Source organism: Pelodiscus sinensis, chromosome 9 (assembly GCF_052426305.1).
Source record: "Pelodiscus sinensis isolate ZL-2025 chromosome 9, ASM5242630v1, whole genome shotgun sequence".
Lineage (NCBI taxonomy): Eukaryota > Metazoa > Chordata > Testudines > Trionychidae > Pelodiscus > Pelodiscus sinensis.
In genome coordinates this window covers 61,881,364-61,907,950 of record NC_143060.1, presented here as the reverse complement: position 1 = coordinate 61,907,950, position 26,587 = coordinate 61,881,364, and the positions used below count along the sequence as shown (strand labels likewise).

The 26,587-nt window shown below is 51.4% G+C and overlaps 2 protein-coding genes across 4 annotated transcripts in view; one reads left to right on the top strand and one right to left on the bottom strand.

Annotated features, from left to right (window-relative positions):
* Positions 1-265: 265 nt before the first annotated feature.
* On the bottom strand, positions 266-12,922 carry NPHS2 (NPHS2 stomatin family member, podocin). Its single transcript, XM_006126949.5, has 8 exons — positions 12,595-12,922; positions 7,058-7,161; positions 5,506-5,578; positions 4,338-4,420; positions 3,450-3,653; positions 2,235-2,290; positions 1,533-1,611; positions 266-745 (listed from the first exon to the last, which is right to left on the bottom strand). The coding sequence occupies exons 1-8, from the start codon at positions 12,896-12,898 to the stop codon at positions 479-481; spliced, it is 1,170 nt and encodes a 389-aa protein (XP_006127011.3). The 5' UTR covers positions 12,899-12,922; the 3' UTR covers positions 266-478.
* A 5,162-nt stretch (positions 12,923-18,084) lies between these two features.
* The window catches only part of TDRD5 (tudor domain containing 5), a 35,837-nt gene continuing 27,334 nt past the window's right edge, over positions 18,085-26,587 (top strand). For all 3 annotated transcript variants that reach the window (XM_089780605.1, XM_075936845.2, XM_075936844.2), the window contains exons 1-5: positions 18,085-18,146; positions 19,867-20,105; positions 23,703-24,095; positions 24,699-24,877; positions 26,471-26,554. In XM_089780605.1, the coding sequence (XP_089636731.1) occupies positions 19,874-20,105; positions 23,703-24,095; positions 24,699-24,877; positions 26,471-26,554 (888 nt within the window). In that variant the 5' untranslated portion in view covers positions 18,085-18,146; positions 19,867-19,873. The remainder of the gene's footprint in view (positions 18,147-19,866; positions 20,106-23,702; positions 24,096-24,698; positions 24,878-26,470; positions 26,555-26,587) is intronic.

Sequence of the window (26,587 nt, the reverse complement as noted above, 5' to 3'; positions counted from 1 at the left end):
CCACCTCGCATCTGGGCACCCAGCTTCAGCACCGCGAATGACTCCAGCTGGAGCATGGTGGAGGGGCTGGGAAGGGAGAGTTTGATTCTTTGGGGCCTTTCATGGAAAATACAAATGTCCAGCCGGTGTAGTGGGGATGCTAGAAGCCAGGGAGGGCTCCGGCGCAGGGGTTCAGGGGTGCAGTCTGCTATCCCATCCCTCTGCTCCTCGGCACGGCAGAGCAGAAGGAGCCATGAAACAGGGAGGGGCAGAGCGAGCTCCCACCCCTGCCCCCACACTGGATGGGAATGTTCTTCCAATGCAGATCTCTGTGTTCAGCCCACTTTCTAACCCAGGCCCCTGCTTGCTTCCCTTCCCATCCCACCCCCCTCCGCAGCTCCCGCTGGGGCCCGGTGCAGGCCAGACCGTGGTGCTCTACTGAAGGGAAGTGGCCAGGGAGAAGTGGCCAGCAGCGCAGCAGCCCCATCCCAGTGTGGCTCTAGAGCATGGGGGAGTCCGTCTTGTCCTTCGGCGCCTCCGGGTGCTTGGGCGCGCTGGCAGGAAGGCCGGCGCTGCGGCTCGCCGTGGATACAAGAGTCATTAGGTCAAAGGGCAAAGGGAGGACGATGGCGGACGGTTTCTCTGCAGACAGGCACTGCAGCGCGTGCAGGTAGCGGAGCTGGACAGCAGCCGGGGAGCCGGCTAAGATCTCAGCTGCCATCTTCAGGGATTCGGAGGCAGCCTTCTCCCCCTCGGCAGCGATCACCTGCAGCACAAGGCAGCACACAGCTGTTTCCACCCTGGATTGGCCCCACTGGGGCTGGCCGGGGCGGCGGGGGCTGGCTGATGGGAGCTGAGCGAGTCTTAGAGAAGATGCTGGGCTGGAGTAGCTGCAAGTTCTCCCATGGCCAGTGCCCCTGCCGGAGCAGAACAGCCCCTGCAGCCGGAGCTCCACCACCACTCTGTGGAGAGGCTGGGGCTGCAGCAGGGTGACCACGCTGAGGGACCTGACTCCTCCTGGGCGGCTCTTGAAAGCCGGGTTTCCCAGCCTGCCCGTCATGGGGCCCTGGGGCAGGGCGGAGGAGCCTTGCTGGGGATCACAACTGTGCAAGGAAGCAAAGGAGAGGGCAGCCAGGCCAAGGCTTGGGAGACGGGCACCAGGCTCCAGCATTTAACCGGCCCTGTCCTGGGAGGAGGCCTGTCTGCTCAGGGCAGTGGCAGAGGCGGTCCTGGACTCAGCCACCAGGGGGCGCCACTGGTCCTGATATAAGGACTGCTGCAAAGAGACAGAAGCTTGGCGATGCAGCCGGTGGAGGGCCCTGGGCAGTGCCGCCCAGGGGGTAGAGCCCCACGGGGGGAGGGAAGGGGCCTTTCCCATTGCAGGGTCCAGAGGGGCGGTGCTGTGAGAGGGAAGGGGGGTGGGGGGAGGAGCTCAGCCAGTGGAGGTGAGGCCAGCTGTGGGGAATCTTCTCTCCTGGTGGTGTATAGGGTCTGTGTCCCACAGGCTGGGAGCTGACCAGCATGGCGCTATGGGGCTTTCACTGGTGTCCTACCCGCACTTTGGCCTGTCTCTGGGCCTCTGCTTCCACCGCCAGGGACTGCTGCAGTTCAGCTGGCAGCCGCACGTGGTTGCTGCAGGAGGAAGAGACGGGAGTGACGCCTGGAATGCCACGCCCACCGGCAGCGCCAGGCCGTGGGGGCGCCAGGTTGCCAGCCTGCCTGACGCTGCGCCCCAGGGACTCCCGTCCTGGGGGGGAGGCAGGGTGCAAAACCCCCTGGAGCTCAGATTTCAGACTTCCCAGCCCAACTCATCTCCCACCCTGCGGGGCTGGACCCACCTAGCACTGGAGTCAATTGGGCCTTCCCAGGGACTCTGATTCTTGGACGAAGGCTATTATCAGCCCAGCTGTTTTTCTCCTTTGGAACCAGGCTGTGAACCTTACACCTCAGCTTGTGTAAATGGATGTAGCTCTGACAACATCAGTGGCACTATGCTGTTATCCTGCTATGGTGCCTGGAAAACACACAAGCACTTTGTGCCATTTGAAGTTTTGCAGCTCCATCAGTGGAGATGCTGAGTACTTGGGCAAAGGAGAAGATCTGGATGCGGAGGGGAGAGGGGTATCAAAGCACTGGAGAGGTGGCGCTTGGCTAGATCTTCAGGCAGAACAGACATTAGCACGCAAAGTTCGCAAAGGGGCCGGGGGAGGTTTGTGTACCCTGCTGGGTCTCCACTTCACACGCTTCCTACCTACATTTCTGTTCTCTCCACCTTGATTCCCCAACGACACGTGACTGCATCCAAGGCGACCTGGAGAGATGGGGAGACGCTGACCATCGGCTCTGTGTGCGGCACTCACAAACCAGAGACAGTACAGGCTCACCTGGGTCACTGCCCAAGGGCGCTTGGAGAAGGGCTGGGTCTGGGAGGGGTAACTTGTGCAAACCACAGAAAAACTCTTCCATTTAAATGGCGTCAGCGTCTCTAAAGGTTAGACATGAAGGGAAATCCCTGCAGAGGGCAGGGAAAGGAGATAGGCTGCCACGTGCATCGTCATTGCCTTTGGTTTCTAGGTCTTACCCACGGCTCAGGAAGATTAGTTCCTGGTCCTGGAAAAGTTTGTTGACTCAGGAGCACCGTTGCTGCCTCAAAAAATCCAGCCGTGGCGTAACGTCAGAGAAATCGGGAGGGGAGGGGGGCACTTACACCAGGGCCGTATTTGGCCCTGTATAGGTCATTTGAATCTAGACAGCTGATCATTTCCCAGAGTGGATTGCTGTCCTGAGCCCCTCCCCCTCATGGCTCAACAGCTGGGCTGGCTGCAGCTGGCAGAGAAACAGCAGCCCACCGGGGATGCATTTCACCCAAGCACTTTGCCCTCCGACCGCTTCTCTTGTCCAAGGCGCTCCAAGTGTAACCCCCACACGGCCGCCTTCCGTCGGGGGCAGCAAGCCACCTGATGCCACTACCGATCCCTGCGTCTGATCGCTGTGGGCGTCTCATAGGCCTTTCCACGAGGCCCTTTCTACACACTGGCTACGTCTAGACTGGCATGATTTTCTGCAAATGCTTTTAACGGGAAAGTTTTCCGTTAGAAGCATTTTCGGAAAAGAGCGTCTAGATTGGCAGGACACTTTTCCGCAAAAGCACTTTTTGTGGAAAAGCGTCCGTGCCAATCTAGACGCGCTTTTCCGCAAAAAAGCCCCGATTACCATTTTCGCCAAAAGTTTTGCGCAAAAGGACTTTGCCCGAATGGGAGCAGCATAGTATTTCCGTAAGAACACTGACAATCTTACATGAGATCGTCAGTGCTTTTGCGGAAATTCAAGCGGCCAGTGTAGACAGCTGGCAAGTTTTTCCGGAAAAGCGGCTGATTTTCCGGAAAAACTGGCCAGTCTAGACACAGCCACTGTGTTGAAAGGCTGATGTGCTTTGCCACCCCAAGCCACCCACCTCCATGCAGAGATACCTTCATCTCCTGACCAATGCTCTTCCTTTCCAGGAGGATTTCGCTGAAGGATCGATGGGCCAGCAGGCGCTTCATGGTTGTCTGCACCAGCAGCTGAACAGCGTTGGAGAGGTTGGCCACACTGGTTAGCAGGAGCGAGGCATTTTCCATCCGGTAGTAGCAGACGGCATCTATTTCCACGGTCACCATGTCTTTGGTCACTACCTAGGCAGAGAAGCGGAGGGTGATGGATCTGACTGCGAGAAGGAAGGCTGGAGAAGAAAATTTTTTTTTATTTGCTCAACCAATTTTTTCTCTGCCATGTTCGGTATTTTTTTTAAAGTATCTGGCAACCCTACCTAGTTGTGTTTGGTGTTCTGTGTTGTGCAGTAGTGTGTTGTGTTGTGCTGGGCATTAGTGTGGTGTCACCTGCTTTTTGTGTTTAAAAAATCATGAACTTAGATTAAAAATGCTATGATTTTTGCCTTCTATTTTCTGTGCCTTTAGGGTGCGTTTTTGATCATATTAGCAGGCTTTTCCGCCCAGCCATGAAGTCTAGATACTTAGCTTTGATTAAGAAAAGAACGTGAGATTCTTGCCCATCGTGCTGCGTGCCAGTCGGCTAGTGTCCTTTGCCCAGGGCTGGCTGCCTCTCAGCTGTGCTGGCCTTGTAACGCAAGCTAGTAACGCACTTTGGGAACTCTCGGGGTGCTAATGGGACCCTTTTATTGCTTCAGGGCCGAATGACCGACACTAGCCCCTGGCTGCAGGTCACGTCAGGGCTGAGCACGCTCAGGTGGGTGTAATATTTCATGCCTCCCTCCCACATGGGAGCAAATGGATCTCACCCGTCAGAGGAAAGTCTAACGCTAGAGATGCAAGGGAATAAGTGGAAGGGAGCCGGCTTACCTCATGGAAGGGGATTGCTAGGGTTTTGAGGCGACGGTCTACCTTGTGGTATGTATCCAGACAGGGAAGGAAGAAGAAAAGGCCTAGGGGAGAAAGAGAGCAGCGGCGTGCGACTGGGTGCTGTGGAAGAAAGTCCCCTGTCTGACCCAATGGGAGTAAACTTGATATGTAGGACAAGACAGAGACCAAGAGAAGGGCCCAGAGCTTCAGCGTCTCTACCTGTCCAGGGTCCTGCTGCAGGAATGGGCGGGGGGAGGAGGAGGATGGAAATAAACGCTTCCCAAAACTGTGGCAGAGGCATCAGACCCTGGGGGGTTCCCTGGCCACCCATGGCTGTCTAGAGTCCTCACAGTGGGGGCTTAGAGGAGCGGGGTGCCAGGGCCTCAGGGTCTTACCACAACCTCGCCCTTCTCCAGGCAGCTAACCCCTGGGCAGTGAGGATGGAGCAAGTGGCTCATGTCACATACCTGCGGAGGTTCACCAAGAGACTGATCCCTGGCCCTGTGGGAGGAGGCGACCACAGTCTGCAGTGGGGGTGGGAAAGGGGCTGCTCTTCTGCTTCCTCATGGCTGGGAGGGGGCAGGGAAGCAGTGGGCATGTACCTGATCCCAGCATCTGGCAGTATTTGGAGACCTACGGGTGTTGGGGGCCCCCAGGAGCTGCCACTGCCCCATGGCCAGGAGAGAAACCAAAGCCAGGTTCCCGAGAGAGGCCGTCTCCTTTCTTGGCTCGGTCTGCACGGCGAGGACGAGGGAGCCACAGGCCCTGGGCACCAGATTTCCAGATGCCTCTTACCACACTCATCTGGGGCTGCAGCAGCACTAGAAGCAGCCAGCCCTGGAAGGAGCCAGTTGCCTGCCTGGGGCAGTTGCAGAGGGCAATGCCCTCCTTGCCGGCCACTAGCAGGTCTGGTAGGTGAGAGAGTGAGGAGGGCAGGAGTGAGGCCAATCACTGGGAGGGGGGAAGGAGATGAGAAGGGCGGATCCACCCCCTGCAGTCTCCTGGGCTAAGCCCTCAGAGGGTGGCCTGGGGCAGGATGCACATTCGTGGTGGGTGGGATGAGAGGGTTAGGGCACTGAGAGGGGGGGATCCCCTGAGAACAACGGGGACGTGGACGTTGGCAGCCCCCTCGGAGCCTGCTGGGGAGAGCAAGGGATGATTTGCTTACCAGGCCCTCGGGGCCTTCCAGGAAGGAGGCGCCCAAGTCGGAACACGATGGCTCTCTCGTATTCCCGCACGATCTGCAGGGGGAGACAGAGAGGCAGGAATTGGAGGGGGCGGGGGCTCTAGAGGGACAGCGGCAGCATCAGAAGAGAATTTGGGGAAAACAGTGGCAAGGCAAACTGTGCGGAGCCAGCCAGCTGCCGTGTGCTGGTGTCGCTCCATTCCCCCAGTGCCCCCAGCTCCATTTACACTGGCCGAGAGTCGGCCCAGCCACCGTGTGGCAATTGCAACTGTGGCCTGAGCCAGGCGGCTGGAACGGAGAGAAGGGGGCCGGTTTCTTTGGTGCGCTCCGTGACCTAGGCCCAGGCAACATGGAGAGGGAAGCCACTTGAATTAAACGCAGAGGGAGTGAGACTCACGTAGGGTTGCCAGGTGTCTGGTATTGGACTGGACAGCCCGGTATTTGTGGCACGTGTCCGGTAAAAAAAAAAAAAGAGAAAATACCAGACACGTAAAATGTCCGGTATTTTCTGTTTTTCTCAGACCGAAGGCTTCTTGGGACGTTCTTCCCCTGCCACGTCTGGCAGAGGCTGGGGGAGTGTTTGAGTGTGTGAGGATTTAAAGGGGCCGTGACTCTTTTTTTTTTCCCACGGTGTTCAGTATTTTTTGTGAAACTATCTGGCCACCCTAAGTGAGAACCAGACGAGAGGTGAGGCGAGTGCATTGGGATGAAGGGGTGTTTGGGGGGTAGGGGAATGGCTGGGACTGTAAGCTGGGGTCAGGGGAGACGTGGATTGGCTGTGCCAGGAAACCAGGATAGGGAACTGGGGGAGAAAAGTGGTGGGAGTAGGCAGACAGACCAGCTGGGGAATGGGGAGGAGGGGTAAACGTAGGCCTGGCACAGTGTGGTGGGGGAGGGGAGACAGGGCTGAGCTGAGCCACGGGGCAAGGAGTCAGACTAGGGAAGGGACTCAGATTGGACCAGGAGCCTGGGGTGGGAGACTGGGAAGTGGGAGGGTTAAGGCCTGTGGACATAGGAGGCTGAGCAGGAGACAGAGATGGATGGGAGGAGGAGCAGGGAACTGGGACTATCGGGGCAAAGGAGACTAGGACTGGGATGAAAGGCCTGAGGAGTGGACACTGGGCCTGGCTGGGTGAGGAGGATGGAATTGGGACGGAGCCAGGGGTAGGGATGAGGTAAGACCTGGTTGAAGGGGAATGGGCAGAAGCATGCCCACTAGAGCACACTCCCCTCCACAGCCGGGAATGGAGCAAATACCCAGGAAACCACTTGGTAGGTGTCTCATCTCCCTCTAGTGTTGCGCCATCCAGAGGATAACAATCTACTATTGCTGTCGGTTACTCCATTAGCTCAAGTGGTAGATATAACGCCTCTGACCCTGCCGAGGGCCTGCGTGGGTGTCACTTCGCTGCCACATGATGGCATTTCTGTGTCTTCCATTTGCTTTTTTAAAATGCAAGGACATTGCACGCACAACCGATGTTAAAATGCCACAATAAGGATGCAACGTCAGGCGCTCCACGCATTGCCTCACCTTCATGCAGAACCAGACAGAAATGGGGAAGGTCAATATGATGAAGAGAAGGGACAAGACGGTAAGAAGCCACTCACAGATGCCTCGACTGGAAGCTGCCAGACCTAAAGAGAGAATGCATTAGCAGGGGCCTATTTCCACATTACTGACCCAACAGCATCTGCTTGCGTGGTCAGAAATCCAGCTTCCAGCGGGTCATCAAAACCTACTCGGAGACGGGCAGACTGTAATCCCTGGGGCTGGAATTTGAGCAAGACGCTGGAGTCGGCATTCAGGGCCTGCCTTGAAAGGGGTAAAACTCGGTTATGTGTGACTTCTTTGGGGCAGAAGGTTCTCTCACCTACGTTCCCTGTGAGCTGCGCACCTGCATGGTCGTGCAGCTGTGTTCTAAGCTCTGCTTAGAAGTTCAAAGCTCCCGCACAGGCAGGGAACTCAGCTGACCGGAGGGGGGTGGGGCATCTCATTAAGCAAGCAGTTAAATGGAGCTGCTCTGCGCTTGAAACAGAGCAGCTCCCAGAGCAGGTGAAAAGGGAAAAAAGCAGGGAATAAGTGGCTGCGGTGAGGGGGAGAGAGTCAGAGGGAAGGGGAGTTTGTAGAGTCCCATCTGCAGGAGGAGAGCAAGAGAGGCAGAAACTCAGCACTCTCAAGCCTCCAGGGGAGGGGGAGATAAGGGGCATGAGATAGGTGGGGGAAAGAGGAGGTGCATGGGTGCTGGCATCTGTGCAGTGAGGTGGAGGTAGGGGGCAGTTTGTTTGGGGTGTCTGACTCGCTGTAGTCCTCTTTGTCTGTCTGGGTTGGAGGGGGAGGCGGAAGCAGGCTGCATGGGGTATGTGTGTGCACTAGGAGGACTCATTTGCATAGGTGTTAATGGCTTAAGATAAGAAAGAAAAAGATTCCTTTAAAAGAATTTGTTTGGAATGTTGCAGATTTCTAAAACTCTGATCTTAATGATTGTTTTAAATCCTGTGTTACTAATTAATGTGGTATATTGTATTGCAGTAAAGCCAGATCTTTGCTATGGGGAAGAGTTCTGGCTCTTAAAAGTCAGAAGTAACAATCACTAGCTTGAGTTGTTAGAAAGGATGATGATACATGTACTCCAAGAGTAGTTTCAGGGGGTAGCCGAGTTAGTCTGTTACAGAAAAAAATAACAAATGGTCTGGTAGCACTTAATAGCCAAACAAACCATGTAGATGGTATCATGAGCTTTCGTGGGCACAGCCCACTTCTTCAGCCCATCAGAAGAAGTGGGCAGTGCCCACGAAAGCTCATGATACCATCTACATGGTTTGTTAGTCTATAAAGTGCTACCAGACCATTTGTTGTTTTTTTCCAAGCGTAGTGTTAATTTTCTTTATTTGATTTCATATTAAATATCGTACGCATTGCTCCTTGTTAAATATCCCTTGTTTTAATATATTTTCTTCCTCATACATGGACTGCTTAAAATGTGTGTGTGTTATGTTTGTATTGGTGGTGCACATCCACACACACACTCCCTCAATATTAGTGGTGCACATAAGAAATTTCAATCTGACCAAAAGAAAATTCAACCTGCTCAGGGATGGAAAATGTTAGAGGGGACACTGTCCCTCACCACCACGAGGAACCAGTGCTGACCAGGTACTACTGCTGGGTCTACACTTTAAATATTCAGTCGCAGCGAAGAAGGGGCATTCAGCATGTTCTATTTCCCAGGGGGCCACCTGAGCCAGCAGCTCTGGGGTCAAGGTGGTGTTGCTCCTCGGGTGAGCTGGGGACAAAGCTTTTATCAGTGTGCTCGGGATGATTCCTTTGCCCATGAGCATGAGAGCCACCCCCCTAGCTGGACACATGAACCAGACAAAGTCAGAGCTTGTTCCAGGAGGGCAGCAGAGTCAGCTACCAGCTACTCTCCTCTCAGCCATTCTAAGCAAAGTCCCCCTTAGTCATCTGGAACCAGAACGCAGGGAACTCAGGCTAATATCGACCCATAAATCGAATGCTCAGGGCAGCTCCAGCTGGCTTAGGCTGAAAGAATGGTTGTCTGACCTCTGAGTCCAGAGGTTTATTAACTAATGGATGGTACAGGATGGAGAAAGATCATTTTAAAACTGGCATCTCAACTGTCCTAAACCTGTAACTTACCTGCTCCTACAAGATTGGGACTTTCAGCTTAGAAAAGAGGACAGTAAGGGGGGATATGACAGAGGTCTATAAAATCATGACAGGTGTGCAGCAAGTGAATAAGGAAAAGTGATTGACTTGTTCCCGTACCATAAGAACTAGGGGTCACCAAATGAAATTAGTAGGTAGCAGGTTTAAAACAAACAAAAGGAAGCTTTTCTTCATGAAGCTCACAGTCAACCTGTGGAACTCCTTGCCAGAGGATGTTGTGAAGACCCGGACTTTAACAGGGTTCCAGAAATAACTAGATCAATTCATGGAGATTAGGTCCATCAATGGCTATTAGCCGGGATGGGTAGGAAAGATGTCCCTCACCTTTGTTTATCAGAGGCTGGGAATGGGCGACATGAGGGGTATCACCCAAGAGCTGCTAGTTCAGGCAGCCCCTGGGAAATGGCACATGCTGAATGCCCCTTTCTTGTTAGGACTTTGCTGACCTGATCAGTTCACTCCCTTTGGGGACAGCTGGCACTGGCCACTTCTCATGTACTTGGGCATTCTGTGCAGGCTTCACAGGCAGGAATGAATGACACTTATGGAAACTCCCTGTCCATTTCCCGGATAGGGGAGCTCTCTCTCCCACTCTGTAGCACAGCTGGGACCAGAACTCAGGTTTACTGCCTACAACTCTGGTGCTTGGTCCTCTAAGCTACAGTCAGTCCTCCCTAAAGGGCACTTGGGCTATGTCTACACTCGCGGCTTCTTGTGCGAGAAATATGCAAACGAGGCTACGCGTAGAATATCGCCGAGCCTCATTTGCATACCTAATGAGCCGCCGTTTTTGCAGAAGAGGCTCTTGCACCAGAAGGAGCTGTCTACACTGCCTCTTCTCACGCAAGAGAAACCCTCTTGCACGATGCCGTTGTTCCTGAAAATAATCGGCATAGCGCAAGAGGCTTTCTCTTGCTCAAGAAGGGGGCAGTGTAGACAGCTCCTTCTGGCACAAGAGCCTCTTCTGAAAAAAATGGTGGCTCATTAGGTATGCAAATGAGGCTTGGCGATATGCCACGCTTGGCCTCATTTGCATATTTCTCACGCAAGAAGCCGCGAGTGTAGACATAGCCTTGGAGGGTGGGAGGCTCAGGGCTGGAGCAGTCCCGGGTGGGAAGGTCAACTCCAGCCATCTCCTTTCACCTGCCTGACGATTCTTTTCTGTCTCGTTTGGTGAGACGCAATCCCATTCTGGGCACATCCCAATACCCTGGCTCAAGCAGACCTTGACCTTGCTTTAAGTTATGACCAGAGGAAGCTGCATACAAATGTGGGGGTCCTAGCTCTTACCAGGAGGAGGAGTTCTTGGACAGACAGACAAACTCTCAAATATACAGTAGATGTGCTGAGCAGATGCTGACTCCACCCTCTCCCCACAGTGGTTTTGCTCCGGCTCCCATTGCCTGCCTTAAAACACGGCTTCCCAAACTGGGGGGGCGTGAAGAAATTCCGGGGAGGAAGGGTGTGAGGCGACCCCGCCCCCCATCAATCTCCCCCCCTAAGTTTCGCTGCTATTTTTGTTTTTCGGCCCCAGTCAGTTCCTTTTTTTTTTTTTTGCTCAACGGCTGTGTCTAGACTGCATCCCTTTTCCATAAAAGGGATGCAAATTAGATACATCACAATTGCAAATGAAGCGGGGATTTAAATCCCCCCTGCTTCATTTGCATAAAAATGGCTGCCGCTTTTTTCCGGCTCGGAGCTTTGCCGGAAAAAAGTGCCAGTCTAGACACAGATCTTTTGGAAAATAAAGCCTTTTCCGAAAGATCCCTTATTCCTGATTTTAAGAGGAGCAAGGGATCTTTCGGAAAAGGCTTTATTTTCCGAAAGATCCGCGTCTAGACTGGTGCTTTTTTCAGGCAAAGCTCCGAGCCGGAAAAAAGCGGCAGCCATTTTTATGCAAATGAAGCAGGGGGGGATTTAAATCCCCGCTTCATTTGCAATTGCGATGTGTCCCTTTTACGGAAAAGGGATGCAGTCTAGACACAGCCAGCAAGTTTTGCTGCTATTGGGGGGTGGGAGGCGCATGAGGGTTTCTCAAAAATCAAAAAGGGGGTGTGATGCCGAAAAGTTTGGGAACCACCTCCTTAAAAGCTGTGGCTCCAGCAGCCAGCTGGCTTCCCGCTTGTTGCAGGCACAGCCCTGAAGGTGAAACGCTTGGATCACGGCGCCCTCTTGTGACACGTGCTCTCACCAAAGGTGAGTGTAATCTCCCTGCTTCCATTGCCCACTACAGTCCCCCTGGCCCTCAGGGCTTTCTGCAGGAAGGCCAGTTCGAAGGCAGCAGAGTCGGTGTCTGAGTTCTGCAGCTGGCCCTTCCGCTTGCAACAAGCTGAACCAGAGAAATGCTGAATTGCAGGCGCCAGGGCCAGCCCACAACGTTTTGGCACCTGAGGCGGGGAGCTTAAATGAGGCCCCCCCTACCGCCTCATTTGGGCCAAAACTTGGAAAGGTCTCAATTCTGCCGTCTTCCTGTTCTGCTCCTCTCGTGGGGCTGCTCTGCTACCTACATCTGCACCAGCAGCAGACACAATTTTCTACACTCTGGGTTCTAGTGGCACCGCCCCACAGTCTGGCACCTGAGGTGGCCACCTCAGTTCGCCTCATGGTAAAGCCGGCCCTGGCAGGTGCCCTCAGAATCTGCAGCCGTGCTCTGGCCGTGTGGCTTGGTTTCCTGGCTGTAGCAATGAGCCGCTCCCTGCCCTCAAGCCAGAGCTCCTTGGAGGAAGGAGGCGGCTGTGGAGAATTAACCCTCAGGGTGAGAGAAGCAAAGCAGGTGGGCCGGGGAAGGATTTTTGCTGCTTCTGGCCATGCCTGCCTATCCCCGTGATGCCCAGGCTGACCCGATCGAGCCTCTGGCTAAGGCCTGTGCCTATAGGTGCCACTCTGTGAAAGAGGAGACACCAAGAGGTTTGCTCATCACATCACAGCCCCCTGCTCCCCTCTGTGCCGAGTCCCTGCCCCTACAAATGGCTGTAATCTGTGGCAATAGGTTGGTCCAGATGTGCTCTGGGCTTGTGAGCCAGTTGGGGACCAATTCCGGCTAGAAACGTCCTTCCCTCGAAGGGTGGTAACTAACCCCCTGTGCGCCTCCGGGTTAAGGGCTAACGGGGCCCGCCAGGCTGTGGAGCTCGCGAGCCGCACTGGAGGAGGCAGGGCGGCTGCTGCTGAATGTGTTGCTTTATGAGAAAGGGAACGGGCCGTGGTGTCCGGGAGCAGCCGGGTTAGCCCAGGGCCCGGTGCTGAGCCCTTTTGGGAATTGATTGCACCTGCTCTGTGCATTGGTGCAAACAAGGACCCGGGGATCAGAGCAGAATCGGACCCCAGTGCCCCACAAACCGGTATCCTCCATGCCCCTGCTCGCCAGCCCTTTCCTAACCTACCTTCCTCCTGTTGCTCGCTTTCCAGCAGCGCCATTGCCTCTGTTTCCTCGTCGAAAGGCACCACCTCATCCACGTCCACCACCGTGGAGCTCTGCCCCCTCCTGTGTGTCTCCGGGGGGCTCGTGCCCTCCGTGGCTTTCCCCCTCTTCAGCCCCTCCCTGTCCCTGCTGGCTCCTCTTCTGCTCCCCCCCTTCTCTCTCCTGCCCTGCGAGTCCGTGGGCTCCCTGTTTCCCTTGTGGGGCTCCCTGGAGGAGCTGCGAGCCTGCTTTTCCATCCTCAGCGAGGGCTGGGAGCGGAGGAGCATGCAGCTGCTGCGGCTGCAGGACAGCCGGCCCTGGGAATTTATCGGGGAGTGGAGGAGGTGACAAGCGGGGGAGGCGCAGGCACTTGTAAGTGCACTCCGGGCTCATTTGCCTGGCCAAAGAGCCAAGCAAGATGTTTCCCAGACGCTGTCCTATCACCCACCTCCCCGACGGGGGTTTCAGGAAGGCTCCGTCCTTGCCCATCAGATGCCATGACGGTGGAATCCGTGCTAAGGATCCGTGTGCTCTTGTCTGACTTGGGCATAAAATGCATTGACACTCGCACAGAACTCGGCCTGCTGGCTCGTGACTGAGGAGGGGTGGTAAGAGTGCAATCATTTCAATGGCTATCGGTTATCAGCTGATCGGTTTCCATTGTGGTTACTCTTTGCTGGCGCACACCAACTCCCAGCCCTGCTCCCGGAGAGCCGGTCACTGCTGTGTTGCTCAGTATAAAGCTTGTCCTACAGAGCCTGCAGTGCAGCTGGCTTTTCGAGAGTGGGGCTGGGTGGCAGGGTGTGTAAACAAGTTTGCTGTGGCCACCAGCTCTGGCTGCTGGCTCTGCTCCGGCGGAGCTGGCTGCTGGTCCATGCTGTGCGCTGTGTATCAGAGCCCGCAGCGTGGGGTGACAGCCAGCTCCCCAGACGCGGGGCCAGCACTCTGGAGAGCCGGCTTATACTCCCACGACGTCTAGACTGCCCCCTCTTGCGCAAGAGAATATGCAAATGAGGTGAAGCGGTGAATATCGCTGCACCTCATTTGCATACTTAATGAGCCACCATTTTTGCACAAGGGGCTGTTGCGCAACAGCCGTTCTGCTGCTTTTTTTCAGGAAGAGCAGCTCTCGCGCAAGAGGGGGTTCTGTGCAAAAAGGAGCCGTGCAGACTGAGCCCCTTGCGCAAAATGGCAGCTCATTAAGTATGCAAATGAGGTGCGGCGATATTCTCCGCTTCGCCTCGTTTGCATAGTCTCTTGCGCAAGAGGGGGCAGTTTAGACGTAGCCCCAGTGTACAGCGGCAGCCGGCCCCACTCCCGGGGAGCCGGCTGCACTACAGACCCTGCAGTATAAGCCATACGCTGCAGAGTCTGCGGCTCGTGTAATCGCTACGACGTCTAGTGGTTCCACAGTTACTTTTCTTAGCAGTTTCTTTTTTACATCCCTACTCTCCACTGGCTCTGCTCCCTCGACCCCGGGCGTTGGGTTCCCGACACAGCAGGGCACCTGGGCGTTCAGCTGGTCTCATTTGACTGTAACAACTGTCACTTTTCAAATCCAAGCCAGGCAGTTAGCTCCAATCCAGCAGTGTGTTCCCATGAGCCAAACTCGGTAACGTGGGAGGAGGGAAAACACCAACAGTGGGGTGGTGGGTTTTAAAAAAAAAATAAATTTCCCTGAGTGCCTGTCTGCTACTTCAGTGTCTCTCTCCCCATGGTTCTCTGGTATCCTCAGTTTGGGAATAACCATTCCTTCAATGACCTTAAAACATGCATATTGCTTCAAAGAGACTTGAACTCCAGACTTCAATGAGAAGCTTCAGAATTGTCATTCATGCTTAAATTTGACACTTTATGTATGGGTTTAAACAAAGACTCTAATTATCTCACCCATTACAAAGATAGCTTCCCCAATTATCACCCCTAATGTCATTACCTCACAGAAACTTCCCCTATTATCACCCCTACGTCATTACCTAACAGACACTAATCTTCCCCCCTCACCCCCACTCTGTTCTAAAATTTGATTTGTCAGTTTCACATGGGTTCATTTTTTTGATTGTATCACTTTGGTATATATGGTTGTGCTGATTTTCTTCCACATATTGATCTGAGGAAGTGGGTCTGGCCCACGAAAGCTCATCATCTAATAAACCATCTTGTTCGTCTTTAAAGTGCTACATACTTCTGTCTTTTGTTTCAGCTAGACCAGACTAACACGGCTGCATCTCTATCATAAATGTAACAGTGAGGGCAATTAACCCTGGGAACGGTTGACCATCTCTGGCCATTTTAAAATCACAACTGAATGTGTCTTGTTCAAATCTTGAAAAAAACAATCTTTCCTGGTCTGTGCTATGCAGGAGGTTGGACTAGATTACAGTGGTTCCGTCTGACCTTGGTATCTGTGAAAGTGGCCGTGGGCCCTCTTTTGCTGGAGGTAGATGGGGAGCATTGGAGGGAATGTGGGTGCCATGTAGCCTGTGGGGAGGGGTGGGCCAGGTGGAGCCGCTGTGCCCTGACTTGAAGCATGGGGAACCTGAGGATCCAAACTGTCTTGGCTGGCTGGGTTTGCAGGTTGCGGGTTTGTACTAAGTAGAGCACCAGCTGCTCAGATCTGCCCCTGGCTCCTGTTACAAGAGCAGAGGTGCTGGCAGGCAAATGAGTTGGCAACTTAGTGCCTCTCTGTCCCTATCAGCATTGCTGTAGCTGCCTAGAGAAGAAACATTTGTCTTAGAACAAGTGCTGCAGCAATGGCAGCTGTGCCGCTCCCAATTCCACAAGATACAGACTTCGACATTTTGAGCAAGGCTCATGAGAGCCACTCTGAGTCTCCGAGAGATTGGGGGAATAACACGCTTGTAACGGAGCTTGGCTCTAACCCCACTAGCAATCTATGCTGTAAGAAATCCGAGTTCAGCAGCAAGATAATTCTAGTCCTTGAAACGCGGTAGCAGCAACCTCCCTTTTGATGAGCTGTGCTGACATGCTGACCTCCAGAGTTCATCTACATTGAAGCCCAGCTGTGCAGTTGTCCAGTCGGTATGTGTGGCGTTAGAGGAGGAGAAGAAGGAAAGAAGAAGGGAGTAGAGTTAGGGTGATGACAGCTGTGTTTTCTCTTGGATTCCTGTTTTATTGGAAATCTTTGCAGTCCTCCAAGTCAGGATATTACAGTCATTCCTGAACTCTGAACTTTCTACTCCCTCATCTAATTTGTCGTGTTCTTTACTGGTAGATTATTGGTCCCAGGAAGAAGATGAATGAATAGGGCTACTGTCGAGCAAATGGAGTTGGGTAGGATATTCTATCCAACGGGAACTGCAAATATAACTCAACAGGCATCACAGATGGACTGAGGAAAGAGGCATAGATCGCTGGCCTGAACCCAAGATTTGGAGTCAGGAATTCTAATTCAGAGTGTGACAGGGCCTCCTTTTTGCCCTTGGCAAGTCATTAACTTTTCATCTTCAGATGTGAAATCCATAAAGTAGGGATTATAAACGGTTCTGCAAAAACTGAAAACTATCAAAATATGTCAAATGTATCTGTTTTAATTTTGTTGAGCTAAATAGTTCCCTTTCTTTTCTCAGTTTGTGTATGTAAAAGGGGAATCATACCTAAGTGCTTTGAAGAGGTAAAGTGCCAACTCATATTCTATGATGTTGGTGCTAAAGGTGCTTTGATGTAAGATGACGGATGAATAAAAAGGTGGAGAAAATTGGCGTGATTGCTTGGAATATAAAAGGCCTACATCAATACTTTCCTACCCAGAAAAATATTTGGTAACACCAGCTGGGGTTGATTAGTGCCTCTTCATTTTTTTCCCAAATGTAATTCATTTATCTGACATTTTTCTATGCTTGCATAACTTTGTGCAAGCCTAGGTTTTTGGTGCCATAGTACAAACACTGTGCCATTACATCAGTGGTCACCATCCCATCGACCGCGATTGACTGGTTGATCGTGGTGTCTCCAAGAGTCAATCTACAGTTCCCATGAACTGTGTGGCTGTGCATGAGGAATTTCAGCAGGATGATTGTCGCGGCCAGCTGACCGGATCATGTGGCCTGGCTGCAGCATTCAGCCCCAGCAAGGACAGCTTGCCTCACCGTGCCATGCTGCAGCTGGAGCAATGGGGAGCCAGCTCCGGGACGCAGTGAGACTGTCCCTGGAGCAGCCTTAATGGGCCTAGAATAACAATCCAATTGCTGAAGGTCCTTGAAGTACCTTGGCAGCAGAAGTACCTCGGCAGCAGAACTCCACCTTGCTTGCATGCGCCACTGCCTGGAGGCACAGGAAGGAAGTGTGCAGCCTCTCTGACCCAGCGCATTAGCTGCACCAGCTGCCCCCTGGGTGTGCAGCAGGGTTGGGGTGCTGCTTGATTAATAGAGGACAAAATGTATAATTATAAATACTTGATTTAATATTCATATAGAATAAATTAAAAGTAGACTGTTTATTCCACAACATTATCTTAGGGGTAGATCTTGGGTTACATGTAAATTCAAAAAGTGATCTTGGGTTGAAAAGGGTTGGTGACCATTGTGCTGTTGTGTTTAAACATCATGGTGCTGTGGAGCAGTGGTTCTTTGTGGGGAATTTTCCTAACCTTCCATGAGGCAGGTCTGTGGAATGTGTAAGGGCTTAAGGTTGATCCTAACTGGAGACTGTGTGTTTGTGACATGGAGCTGAGCTGCAGGGTTATGTTGAAGTGGGGTTGGTACCGTCCCTCCTTCCCCCATCCCTTTGTCACCTTGGTCTCAATTCTAATTCTGTGGCAAGGTTTGGGGTCTGCTTTCAAGGCCCCATTGGTCTCATAGAGTGTGGCTAGACTACATCCCTTTTTTGAGAAAGGGATGTAAATTAGGCATGTCGATATTGCAAATGAAGCCGGGATTTGAATTTCCTGAGCTTCATTTGCAGAATGGCGGCCACCGCTTTTTTTCAAACTGGGGCTTAAAAAAAAAAAAAAAACCCTGGCAGTTTAGATGTGAATCTTTCGAAAATAAACCCCCTTTTCGAAAGATCCTGTATTCCTCAAAAAATGACAAAGCCCTGGCTGGGTTGATTGAGTTGGGGTTGGTCCTGCTTTGGGCAGGGGGCTGCACTGATGCCTCCTGAGGTCTCTTCCAGCCCCAGGCTTCTGTGAATGGCAGCGAGGTGCAGTGGCCGGGCCGCTGGGGGAGGGTGAGACGGGCTCAGCCCCTCTAACCCAGCAAAGGGGCCCTGGGTGCACCTGGGGGGAGCCCCTGTACGGTGGATGGGCGGGTGCCTGTCACCTGGGCATGGAACTCGGCCCGCGCCACTGCAGAGACCCCGCCCCCTGGGCAGCTGCCGGCCTAGGGCAGGGCCAGTAGGGGGCGCGCTGCCTCGCCCCTGCCGCCCCTCCCTCGCTGGCGGAACGCCCCTCCTCAGGCGCCGCCCTGCCGGCGGGTGGGGTGCGAGGGCGGAGGGGCGTGGTGGTTGTGCGCAGGCGCGGGCACGTGAGGGCCAGGAGGGTCGCCCCGCGTGGACCCAGCTCGAGCCCGCGGGAAGGTGGGGGCGGCGATTGTGGGAGGAGGCCTTGGGGGAGGGGCGGTAGGAGCAGAGGGAGCGCTGGGGGGGGGGCAGACACAGGGGCAGTGACCCCCCATTGGGGAGGGGCAGTAGTTATGGGGGGGTAATATCTGCAGGGGGCAGTGACCCCCCATGGGGGAGGGGCAGTAGTTATGGGGGTAATATCTGCAGGGGGCAGTGACCCCCCATGGGGGAGGGGCAGTAGTTATGGGGGGGTAATATCTGCAGGGGGCAGTGACCCCCCATGGGGGAGGGGCAGTAGTTATGGGGGGGTAATATCTGCAGGGGGCAGTGACCCCCCCATGGGGGAGGGGCAGTAGTTATGGGGGGGTAATATCTGCAGGGGGCAGTGACCCCCCATGGGGGAGGGGCAGTAGTTATGGGGGGGTAATATCTGCAGGGGGCAGTGACCCCCCCATGGGGGAGGGGCAGTAGTTATGGGGGGGTAATATCTGCAGGGGGCAGTGACCCCCCCATGGGGGAGGGGCAGTAGTTATGGGGGTAATATCTGCAGGGGGCAGTGACCCCCCATGGGGGAGGGGCAGTAGTTATGGGGGTAATATCTGCAGGGGGCAGTGACCCCCCCATGGGGGAGGGGCAGTAGTTACGGGGGGGTAATATCTGCAGGGGGCAGTGACCCCCCATGGGGGAGGGGCAGTAGTTACGGGGGGGTAATATCTGCAGGGGGCAGTGACCCCCCATTGGGGAGGGGCAGTAGTTATGGGGGGGTAATATCTGCAGGGGGCAGTGACCCCCCATGGGGGAGGGGCAGTAGTTATGGGGGGGTAATATCTGCAGGGGGCAGTGACCCCCCCATTGGGGAGGGGCAGTAGTTATGGGGGGGTAATATCTGCAGGGGGCAGTGACCCCCCCATGGGGGAGGGGCAGTAGTTATGGGGGGGTAATATCTGCAGGGGGCAGTGACCCCCCATTGGGGAGGGGCAGTAGTTATGGGGGGGTAATATCTGCAGGGGGCAGTGACCCCCCATGGGGGAGGGGCAGTAGTTATGGGGGGGTAATATCTGCAGGGGGCAGTGACCCCCCCATGGGGGAGGGGCAGTAGTTATGGGGGGGTAATATCTGCAGGGGGCAGTGACCCCCCCATGGGGGAGGGGCAGTAGTTATGGGGGGGTAATATCTGCAGGGGGCAGTGACCCCCCATGGGGGAGGGGCAGTAGTTACAGGGGGGGTAATATCTGCAGGAGGCAGTGACCCCCCATGGGGGAGGGGCAGTAGTTACGGGGGGGTAATATCTGCAGGGGGCAGTGACCCCCCATGGGGGAGGGGCAGTAGTTACAGGGGGGGGTAATATCTGCAGGGGGCAGTGACCCCCCCATGGGGGAGGGGCAGTAGTTACAGGGTGGGGGTAATATCTGCAGGGGGCAGTGACCGTGGCAGGGGAGGTGCAGTGACCCCCCATGAGGGAGGGGCAGTAGTTACGGGGGGGGGGTAATATCTGCAGGGGGCAGTGATTGTGGTGGGGGAGGGGGCAGGCTAATGGGGGGCAGTAACGGTGGGGTAATAGCTGTTGCGCTGTGCTCCTGGTGCTGGCTGGGACTCCCCCTTCCTGCTTCCCAGTGCCCTTTCGTGCCTGTCCCTAGGGCTTGCTGGAAAAGCCCTTCATTGACATGGTTCTGGTGCCTCCTCTCCCTTCTTGGAAGCTGTGCCCTCTGCTCAGTCTCTCTCGCTCTCTCCCTAGTGCAAACATGTCGGACCAGGAGCGCCTCATGGACTCACTGAGGAAAGAAGTGAGGTCGCTGCTGATGGCTGTCAAAGAGGGCCTGACCCCAGTGCAGCTGGAGAGCGAGTACCTCTCGATGATTGGCAGACCTCTCCCGTTGCGCACCTTGGGCTACCAATCCACCATGGAGCTGGTGAAGGACATGCCCGATGTCGTCAGCATCAGCTCCTCTAAGGATGGCTCTGTTGTACTGAAAGGTGGGTGCCTGGATCCTCTGACAAGTGGAGCAAATGACTTGGGAGCCTTCACCCAAGCATTAAAGGGCATTTGTTAGAACTGTCTTATGCTGTGCTTATAGTCTGTGGAGAGGCTGGTGTAGAGCATGGACCTTGGATGTGGAGCTTTTAAGTGGGGGTGAGAGGAAGGGTAGCCAGTATTTTAACCTGTCATTTTCATGTTCATGTATTCATCCAAGCTTCTAAAGAAAACTTTAGATAGATATCATGAGGTGCAACTAATAGAGAGTGATATGTAGGGAGCATCTAGGCCATTTGCCATGAATGGGTATTTCACATTTGTGACCTGCAGCTTAAAGTTAATGATTAAAAAGATTTCACGTCATTCTAGTGGGCTACTGATATTAGATTGGTGTACTTTTAATTTTGGGTAATCTACATAATAGAGTTATGTATGCAGAATTCCATGCACCATGTCTTAATTTCTGTATTCTTTTACTGTCTCTAGTCTTTTACTTTCTGCACATGTCCTTTGTTTTTTTCCAGTTGCAACCATGTATGTTTCTTACCTTTTTGTGTTTCTCCCTGTCCTCCAGTCTGCCTTAACACTTAGGCCTCTCTCTCTTCTATTTAAATAGAGACTGTAGCAGAAGACAGAGTCAGGAAAAAAGGCACCAGCGAAGAAGCTGGTGCCTCCTTGCCTAGGAGAGGGGGGCTAAATATTTTTATTTCTTGATAAAAGAACCTTTATGGGTCAAACCTATGTTCTTGTTTGCTCACCTTTTGGGAGAATCTTTTTTGGAATGATCAGCAGCATTGTTTTGGGAGGAGTGAGCTTTGTAAAATGGAAGAGGCATACAGCCACAGGAAGAGGATGAATTAACATCTTAAAATCCTCTTTACGTAATAAGAGAGGTCACGTGGAAAAGCTGGGAGAGCACTAGTTTGGTCTCCAAAAATGTTCTTTGGCAAGCACCATACTACCAACCTATCAGTCCAGAGAGATCTTGCAGTGCTAGTTATGCATCTCCCGTGTCTGAGTCTCACTGGTGGTGCTGGCTTGTTAGAGGCTTTTAGTTAGACCTCAAATTAAAAAGCACTCCCAAAGCACTGTGCAGGCTGTGACAGATATGGCAGTTTCCTGCAATGTCTTTTAGACATATTACTGAATTAAGGTTAAATAGCTTTGGAGTTCACTGTATTATAAATGCACAGTTTGTGTATTATTGTAGGATTCTATGTAACTTTTCTAGGAAGGAAGGACTTGGCTAACATACGTCCTGAGAAGTGTTAGTGCCAAAGGATTGGTTTTTAAGTAGGGCTGTCAGGCAATTTTTTACAAAATTGTGCAATTAATTGCACTATTAAATAATAATGGAATACCATTTATGTAAATGTTTTTGGATGTTTTCTACATTTTCAAATATATTGGTTTCGGTTACAGTAGAAAATACCAAGTGTTAATGCTCACTTCTTATTTTTTATTACAAATAGTTGCATTTCAAACAAGTGTTTTTCAGTTCATCTAATAAAAGCACCGTAGTGCAATAGCTTCATCATGAAAGTTGAACTTACAAATACAGAATTAGTTAAAACTGCATTCAAAAATAAAACAATGTAAAACTTTAGAACATACAAGTCTACTCAGTCCTACTTCTTATTTAGCCATTTGCTAAGACAAATAAGTTGAGTTACTTTTACAGGAGATAATGCTGCCTATTTCTTGTTTACAATGTCACCTGAAAAGAACAGGTATGTGCATGGAAATGTAGCAGGCATTGCAAGATATTTGTGCCTGATGTGCTAAAGATTGATTTGTCCCTTCATGCTTTGACTACCATTCCAAAGGACATGTGTCTGTGCTGATGATGGGGTCTGCTTGACAACAATAAAGCAGAGCAGTTTGATGCATGTTCATTTTCATTAGCCAGATACCACCAGTAAAAGGTTGATTTTTCTTCATTGGTGGTTAGTGCTCTGTATCTTTCACATCAGAATGACATCAGAATGTTGCTCTTTTAAGACTTCGGAAAGCCTGCTCCACACCTAATCCCTCTCAGATTTTTGGATAGCACTTTAGATTTTTAAACCTTGGTTCCAGTGTTGTAGCTATTTTTAGAAATCTCACAATGATACCTTCTTTGTGTTTTGTCAAATCTACTGTGGAAGTGTTCTTAAAACAAACACGTGCAGGGTCGTCGTCAAAGACTGCTATAATATGAAATGCATGAAGGTAAAACAGAACAGGAGATACAGTTTTCTCCCAAGGAATTAAATCACAAATTTAATTAATGCAATATTTTTAATTAGTTTAATCAGAATGGAAGTATGTCCTCTGGAATGGTGGCTGAAACACAAAGGGCATACAAATAGTTAGCATGTCTGGCACATAAATACCTTGTGATGCCTGTATGCAAAAAACTATTCTCAGTTTCAGGTGACCACTGTGAATAAGAAGCAGGCAGCATTATCTCCTGTAAATGTAACCAAACTGGTTTGTCTTTAGCAATTGGATGAGTAAGAAATAGGACTGAGTGGACTTGTAGGCTTTAAAGTTTTACTTTTTATTTTTATGCATTTGCACTCAAACAAAACTTGCATTTGTAAATTATACTTTCACAATAGAGATCATACTACAATGCTTGTATGAGGTGAAATGAGAATATTTCTTTTGTTTTTTCACAGTGCAAATATTTCTAATTAAGTGAGCACTGTACTCTTTCTATTCTGTGTTGTAATAAAAATTAATGTATTTGAAAATGTAGAAAAACAAATTTAACATCAATTGAGACTGTTTAACGGTGGTATTAATCACGATTTTTAATGATTATTTTTTATCACGAGTTAACTGCAATTAATTGACATCCCTAATTTTAAACAATGTGCCAGACAAGAAGGTCCTTTTGGGACAGGAGGGAGATTGAGATGGGTCAAGGGAGAAATACATGTGCAATTGCCATGAACCGACAGAGGCTATGTATATACAGGGATCACTTTGTCTATAACTGTTTGATGTGCATTTAGCTGCAGTATCAATGTAGGGCCATGAAACAAGAGTGCTGTATCTAAAAACTGCAAGGTAATCTTATGTAGCATGTAATTGCACAAATTGGAATTGGTAATACTTCTAACATTGTTAAAAATGCCATGATGACAGGTGGTTAGGGTCTTGGTTTTATGTCTTGTTCAAAAGTCTGCAGCTCTAGCAAAACACATTGTGCTGACGCACTGTCAAGAAGTCCAGTGTGGTTTTGTCGCAATACTGGCTCAGAGGGTAGGGTGCTCACTGTTGAGCTACCAACTCCGCCATCTACAGTATCTGGGGTTTCCAGTGTGATCTCCTGTCCTAGCACTTGTAGGCTCAGCAGCCTTCTCTGCTTGGATCCTGATCTGCTGAGATCATCGTGCTGACATATTGCCCAATATGGGATGTTAAAGCTGTTTCAGACAGACGTCTGAGGGGAGGATAAAAGCTAGTTACTGTGCTCTCCAGCATTCATGGTAAAGTTACACTGGTTAGTTGTTGTGGCTCTTGAAGAGGAGGGTTTCCTCAGAAGGGGAAAAAGGGAAGGGGGAGAGAAAACGAGCAGTCCCCCAACACTGTTTCTGCTTCTTTAGTCATTGCAGATGAGGCCACCAGAGGAATAGCAAATTTGGTTGCCAGGCAGAAGACCAGTACAAAAGCACGAAATAGCATGCGAAGAACAAACACCTTCTCTCGCCTCAGCCTCCCTCGGCGGGGCCGGACTCCTCCTATCCTGCCAGCTGTGGTGAAGAGTGAGCTGAAGGACCTGCTGAGTCTGTCCCCAGTCTTGCTCTCAGATTTTGATAAGGCCTTCACCAGGCGCTTTGGACGGCCATTCCAATATGTGCGCTATGGATTTTTCTCCATGGTTGACGTGCTGAACGCAGCCTCCGATATCGTTGCCATTGAGCAGACCAGGGCGGGTTCTCTACTGACCCTGAAGAGAAGTTTCTCGGTTAAGCAACAGCAGGAAAAGCTGTCGCCGGGTGAGGCTGTATATGTATTTAACTTGGGGCAGGTGGTTCTGATTAGCACACTGTCACGCTTTCTTCAAGCAGACCTTGTGTCAGGTGAAAGGGGCTACGTCTCCATTGGCTGCGGGACTCTGATGGTGCTGCAGCAGCTTTGGACCCAGCCCAGTGCCAAAGGGTTCTGGCTATGTATGACTTGGGGCTTTATAAAGTGATTCCTCCTCTGTTCTCAGGGGGAGGGAGGTGAAGAGGGGTGAGTTTAGAGAAGTTGAAGTCTGTAGCTAGGATAAAGGTTGCCTCTTTATTGTGGAGCTGGCTAAACATTGGTGTGAGCCCAGCATTGCCTGACTGCAAAACTGAGTGTGGGGGGCGGGGGGCGGGGGGTGGGGTGGGGGAAGTGACCTGCATGCAGGAATGGGTCCTAGACGAGCTGCTGGCAACTGGCGCCCTAGGTGAAATGCATGATCGGCGCGTGATCGGCGCCCCCGCCTCCAAAGCCCTCAACGGCCATTTATCTTGGCGCCCTAGGCGACCGCCTAGTTCGCCTGTATTGTCGGGCCGCCACTGCCTGCATGTTCATGCAGTTTGATAAAAGTTGTGTATAAACCTCTGCTTAAGGTGAAAAGGTGACTCAGCCAAGGAAGGCAGAGCAGTCCAAGTCTGATTGTCCTTCAGCACCTGCAGTTAAAACACCCCCTCCAGGATCTGTCTTGTATGCAGACAGCCTCGAAATACCAAAACAGAGACCAGAACCAGTGGAAGCAGAAGTAGGGAGCTGTGGTGAGAAACTGAAACAAGTGAGTAACTGAAAAAGTGTGTGTGTCTCTCTCTCCCTCCCTCCCTCTCTCTCTCTCTCTCTCTCTCTCTCATATGATTCTGCTCAATGATCAACATGATGGTCTCTAGAGTATAAGTTGTCAGCACAAGGGGAGAGTTCTCTAAATTGTTTGCTGTGAACTAATCTGCAAAAAATTCATATTGCCATGTGGATTTAATGGCAGTCCAGTCCCATAAGCATTCTGCTTCTGGGGTACAAAGTCTGTGATCATGTTACAGATCACCCATTGGCCAATTCCTGTAATGACCATCAACTTGTTACCCAGGATACAGTGCCTTGCATTCAAATATCTCTGAGCACTTAATATTAAGCTTCATAATCCTCCTGTGAAGGCAGATATGCCATTATGACTATCCACAATCTATGGAAACTGAGATACGCAGTGGTTAAGTGACTTGCCCTAGGTCACACAGCAAATCTTAGAAAGGAATAGAAACCAGGAGCTGGGAGTCTCTGTACTTTGCTCAGACTACTAGATACGCTTTCTCCCAAGGACAAAAAAGAGTGGAGGCTTTTCCTGGTAATACCATAACTGAAAAAAACCATTTCCTCTGTCTCTTCTGGTCCTGTGCTGAGGTAGAATATTACTGGGCCATTTATTAGCACCAGGGAAAGGCTTGGTCCTAAAGGCCAGCCATTTTTGTTAAGTTCTTTATGCTAGGCAATGTTCAGATTCAGACAAAGGAAGACATTTACTTTCCCCACCCCAGTGTGCTTACTTAGGTGATCAGGCACAGACAATCAAATACTGATCCATGATGCATTTAATGGTAAAATGGGAGATGTGGATTTTTTTTAGATAATCATTGAAGTACTAATGGAGAAGCATGTGTTAAGAGGGATTTGAAATGAAGAATACTTCACACCTACAAAGAGAGGGTCATTTAGCAAATGAGGGAGAGAAGAGTTCTGTGTATAGGGTACAGCTTGGTTGGGCAGGTGCATAGACAGACCTGAGTGGGTGAAAAAGACAAAGGAGAGGTTTAGCAGGAAGGTTTGGGTGGAGAAGAGGCTGTTGGAAGGAAATCAGCTGCAGTACAGTTAGTTCCTGCTGGAAGGCCTATATGCCACGGGATGGTAGGAGGCAGAATGTCCCCACGGCTCTTGCTATGGCAAAGGAATAATCAAAGGAAGTGTGTGATGTGTTCTGGAAAGCTGACCTGTGGCTTGCCCGTAGACTGTTAAATGATGAGGTGGTGCAATTCCAGTGGCAAATGTAAGCAGTAATTTAATTGGTGACCGCTGCATCTTAGCAAGATCATCAGCAGTATTGATGATCTATGCAAAAGTCTCCAAAGATTATGGAGGGCAAGAACTAGACAGGGTGAGCAGTTGTTGAATTAACAGTTATGCATCTTTTGCATGCAGTGAGTTTTAAAAACTTTGCTAAATGCTGATATTAATTGAAATCCTAATTGTTTTATGTCATTTCTACCAATTAACAAACCTTTTACTGTAACTAATTTGCCCCCTTGGTTGCACAATTGGATGTGAGCTTTTTCTTGGAATCCTGCTTTTGTTCTTAGTGTTATTTTTGGTTTTTCCCTTTAAGTTGGAGAAGAATATGAAGATGATGATTGCACAGAAAGGAGCCGGAGGGACAGTCAGCTCAGAACTCAAAGAAAAGATCCGAGTTGTAAGTGTTGTTCATATTTGGAAATGTCTCTAG